Genomic DNA, 5225 nt, shown 5'->3' with positions numbered 1-5225 from the left:
ATTAACAAAATAAAATAGCAAAACAAGGCACACATAACTACATATTTTCTTAAAATGGCCAATATGAACGGAGACCGGGTTATAATTACTGTATAATTTAAGCATTGTTGTGAGTTCGAGTCACCCCAAGAGTAAGGTGAGGTGTTCTTGGAGGGAGGCAGCCGAGGGTCTATCGGAAACAACCTCTCTACCCCATGGTAGGGGTAAGGTCTGCGTACACACTACCCTCCCCAGACCCCACTAGTGAGATTATACTTGGTTGTTGTTATTATTAATCATTTGGTGCGACACAAGGACCGAAATTAATTCAACAACGTTGTTCAACTCCAAAGACTGTAAAGGACAGCCTGATGCACAGAGCTTCATGTGTTCATGTAGTGTTCGGGAAAGGACGACAGTGAGAAATAGAATTGTTTATAGCATATAGTACATGCTATTGTTATTTGTTTATTGAGTTATTGTTCTTTAGTTGGATTCTACTTCTCCATGTAACAATCTATAATCCATATTCTTCAAAACGTTTGCCACAAAATCGTCACGTAGGCAATAAGTTGCTAAGAGCTAGTTTAAGTCTTTATTATTAAAGATAAGTAAATCTGTCTTCATAAATAAACAAAGGAAGATATCTCCAGTATAATACTTAATAACTTTCATCTTTACGAATAATTATTAGAAGTAATACAAAGATTTAAGCTATAATGAAACCGTATTTACTAAAATTCTAAGCATATAAACTGTAGATAATCAAAAGCTTATCATTCTTTGCATAAACATTGAAATTTCATTTGCTTCCGATCACTTATATATAGTACAGATAACATTTCGTAGCCAAGAAAAAAACTAGTCGAATCAACATATATACAAAGAGCTTCTTAAATAGGATCTCGAGTTATCAGAGATAGAGATGTGAATAACTTATAGCATACATAAATAGCAATATGTAGTACTTATAATATGTAATACGGGTTGCTTGCTACATTTAAAGAAGAGAAAAATAGACCAATAAGTACTTCACAAATATCATTGGGGTTTCTATATATGTATAATTTCGATGCTGTTTTACAGTATAACAAAAAGGCAGTGTGTTGGCTAGCTCTATTTATATAAGGAAAATAAAATGAAAAAAAAAAAAAAACTATTCAAGGTTTTAGGGCTCTACTCTTGCTATTGTCCAGGAAATCTTGTCAAAAGATAAACTTGTATACAAGGAGAATTGCTCCAAACATGAGAATGTGCTCTCAATATCTCTCTTGCTTTCTTCTTCAAATGAGGTTCGCAATCTGCTTGAATTACCATGCAAAGTTTTGATACCCCCCCTACTCTTAACATTTCCAATAACACTTCGTTTGTGGCAGAAAACTTAGAAATTAAACCAAGAATCTGAAGTGCACTATCATCTGTAGCCGAAGAAATCCGTAGTGTCCTTTTTGTGACCACTGCAATTCCAGCTGCATGTTTCAACAAATCTGCTCTCCCATCAGCTAATACACACAAATTAGCCAATAGACAGAACACTAATTCACTAACCCTTTTCTCAGGGTTAGATAATTCAAGCTCAATTAGCTCGAAAATGGCACCCGATTCGACGATTTTTAGCCTATTCCTTCCCCATGGACATGCATCTATTAGCACTTGCAAAGCTGCTTTTGTTGCTTGTTGGGAGATGTAGTTTTTTCCATTTTTTCGCAATGTATTCACCATTTGTTGGAAAAACTCGGGGTCTAATCCCGATAAAAGGTTCGAACTCGAGACTTCTGTCACATTCTTCAAGACCATCATTGCATGAGTCTTGATCAGAACGTGACTGGTTTTCAATTCGCTCTTTAAAATCCATAAAATAGCTTGAACTAAATCATGGTTATCCTTTACATACTGCTTGTTTTCGGATGTCGGATTCCAAATTAAATGGAAAATCCTCAAAGCTTCTTCAATACCAGGGATTAATTTCTCACATTTGAAGCTCTTTACTATGAAACAAACTATAGCTTTAATTGCACCAACTTGCTCCAAGCATTTCCTATTCTTCTCATTCTCACTAACCAAATCAGCCATTTTCCTCAAAGCTTCAGCACAAAGCTGATGATCATTATTATTAACTTGTCGAATTAATCGGAGTATATTCGACTTGTTCATAGGATACTTTGGTGTTGGAATTCGGTCAACGCCTTTCTCTGCGTTGACTGTGCACCAAGCTTGAATTAGCCGCCGGAGCATATGGTTTGGTGTCAACAACTCGGTGTCTTTAGGCAAAGGTTGCTTTGTTACCGGACACGCCGCCGTCTCCGTCTCTTCCTCCGCCGTTAACAACCACATCTCGATGCTTTCCCGGTCGTATGTTATTCCGGTCACCGTCGTCACCGGATCTTTCATAATTTGAAGTGATATAGGACATAAAAAATATTGGGGTATTTCTACTTCTTCCATATCTATTTTTTTCTTCTTTACAAATAAAAACCAAGAATCTAATTATATATAACGAGAGAGAGTGAGAGAAGTAAAGATGCGTTCTTCTTTCTTTCCTTTTTCTTTTCTCTCTTTATAGGGTTTTCTTGGTGGTAAGAAAAAGCGGCTAGTATATATAATGCATGAAAGTTTGAATGAAAAAAAGCAAAAGAAGAAGGAAGAAGAATGAAGACTACGAAAATTCTAGATGCACCCAATATTTTATTTGTATTTTTCAAATTATTGGGATATTTTATTTTTAAATTTGGTTTTACTGGTCAAAGGTTGAATGGGTTGGGAGTGGCTAAAACCCACGAGAAACAATTAATATAGTAAGAGATATGAAAATCTCATATTTTTCTGTTGACTTTCTAATATTTGCCATGTTGCAGTTCAATCATAGTCGGACTAATAAGGGGATACGAAAACAGACAAAGTAAAAGGTAACCAATGAAGTGTTTGATTTACTTTTGGAATGTTTTGTTTGGAATGTTAAATTGAATTTGTTTAACCCCGTTGCTCACGAAAGGACACTCATAGTCTGTTTGTCCTATTTTTTGTTTTTGGCGGAAATCAGTTTTTTTTCAAAGTTAAGGGTGTTTGACCAAATTTTTAGAAAAAAAAAATTTTATTTTTTAGTATAAGAAGAAGCAATAAAAAGTGATTTTCCCCAAAAATATTTTATTGAAAAGTCCTATTAAGAAAAATACACTTAAAAATATTTTTTTAAAATTTGATCAAATACTAATTATTTCAAAGTATTTTTTAAATTAATTAGTTAAACACAAATTATTTTTTAAATTAATTAGGTTTCTCCGTATCAGCACCTTGCATGCATATTAAATTAACCTATTTCATTTTATTTAACGTATTTTTCTCTTAGATGGCTTTAGTTCATGCACTTTAATTTGGTCCCCTTTGCTTTCCATGTATTAATCGTTTCACGTGAATAATGTAAAGTCATTTGGAAGTTTGGCATATACTCTTTGTCTAATATTATGTGTCGTATTTCTCTTTTACACGTCCCTTAAGAAATATTATTTAAGAAAGGAATTGAACTATTCTACCCTTATTTATGTCTTAAGATATAATTTCTCTTCATTGAATATTTATTTTATTTATGTGTTATCTCCATCTTCAAGAATAATTATTACTAAGGGTAAAAAAAAAAAAAAATTATCAATTTTATCTTGAACTTCTAAAATGATAAATAATTTGAGATAACTATTTTTAGTAACCAAGACGGTTAATATGAGACATACTAAGTTTGAATCAAAAGTAATTTCGGCTTGACGCGCCGTTGATTTCAAAATCTATGTTTTCTGCATGCTTTTTTCTTAGTCGGTATAGAGCATGTTTTTCACCATTTTGTGATGTGGCTTGTGGATTGGGCCAATTAGGACGGAGAACTTATGAACAGAAATTGACATCGTTGAGATAAGCATAACTTTGACCATGGTTTAATGTTAGAAGGTTAATTTTTATTTTAAAAGGAAATATATCGTGGCGGAGACAGGATCACCGCTAAGGGGTTAAAAAAAAGTTAAAAAAGATTGTAGTTAATAGGAATTGAACCTATGACCTTAACAAAGGTTTTGAAACCCCTTGACCACGAAGCTATACTTTTGAGTTATGTCAAGGGGATTCAAAACTTAATATATAGAGGTAAAAAACAGATTTTACCTTATATATACAGTGTAATTTTTTGGCGAAGGGAGTTCGGGTGAACGCCCTTCCGCCCCCTAAATTCGCCCCCGGAAACATCAATTACTTTATTAATACACAAAGGGTTCCAAATGTTCAAAGATGAAAAACATGATAAAATGACGTTGTATAGCCGCTCTCAATATATTCTGTATATTATATACAAAAATTATATAATTTTTATATAAATTTTCGACTACTGAACATACATATTTTTTGACTTTGGCTAAAAGTGAAAAAAGCCCATAAAACATAAGCATATACAACCCAACTTGAAAATAAAGTACCCCCAAGCGATTTCTTGTTTAAAAAAATACCAAATGACTAGGGGTGGGCATAGTTTGGACAAATCCGAAATTCAAACCGAAATCCGAATTTTTTGTTTGGATATCGAATTACGGATTGAAATTTGGATTTAATTTTTTTTTTTTTTGGATTTCGGATTAGATATTGGATTTGTTATTTCGTATTTTTGGATATCCGAAAATCCAAAATTTTTATACTCTATATTTAGTCCATTATCCATATGCGAATAGTAATAAATTCAATACCCTACCCATTAGATATTATCTCATATATTCAATATTAATTACTAAATTACGGTCAGAATACTTTCTATTTGGACATGATTTTACTATGCTACTTCTTATCGGCCGTATTAATGTGTCTATTGTATTTTTTATATATAATAATTTTATAACTTGAATCCTTTATTTGGATGATTGCGGCAAGAATGAGGAACTTTTTAGGCCATTTAACATGAGTGTTTCATTTGCATATTCAATTTGGTAAAAAGTAGAAACATCTTAACTTATACGCTCAAAATCGAAAATCCACAATATCCAAACCGATTAATCTGAAATCGAACTTAAAAAATTCGATCCAATCCGAACTTATTTGGATTGAATTTGAATTGTCATTTCTTCAATCTGAATATCGAAAATCCAAATCGAAATTTTCATATCTAATCCGAACTGCCCGAACACCCACCCCTACAAATGACTATCCCGAAAAAAAAGTCCTATACCTTTCTAGCTCTTAGGCTATAGTGGTGAGAAGTGGATCTCTACAGAAAAGCA

The 5225-nt window shown here is 32.8% G+C and overlaps 1 protein-coding gene across 1 annotated transcript; it reads right to left on the bottom strand.

Annotated features, from left to right (window-relative positions):
* Positions 1-1145: 1145 nt before the first annotated feature.
* LOC104097137 (E3 ubiquitin-protein ligase PUB24-like) lies at positions 1146-2539 on the bottom strand. The gene has a single exon (XM_070188144.1). It carries the CDS (start codon positions 2422-2424, stop codon positions 1165-1167), a length of 1260 nt encoding a protein of 419 aa, XP_070044245.1. The 5' UTR covers positions 2425-2539; the 3' UTR covers positions 1146-1164.
* Positions 2540-5225: the final 2686 nt, after the last annotated feature.

Source organism: Nicotiana tomentosiformis, chromosome 11 (genome assembly GCF_000390325.3).
Source record: "Nicotiana tomentosiformis chromosome 11, ASM39032v3, whole genome shotgun sequence".
NCBI lineage: Eukaryota > Viridiplantae > Streptophyta > Magnoliopsida > Solanales > Solanaceae > Nicotiana > Nicotiana tomentosiformis.
The sequence above is the reverse complement of the archived record's forward strand: the minus strand, read 5'-3'. Positions and strand labels throughout refer to the sequence as shown.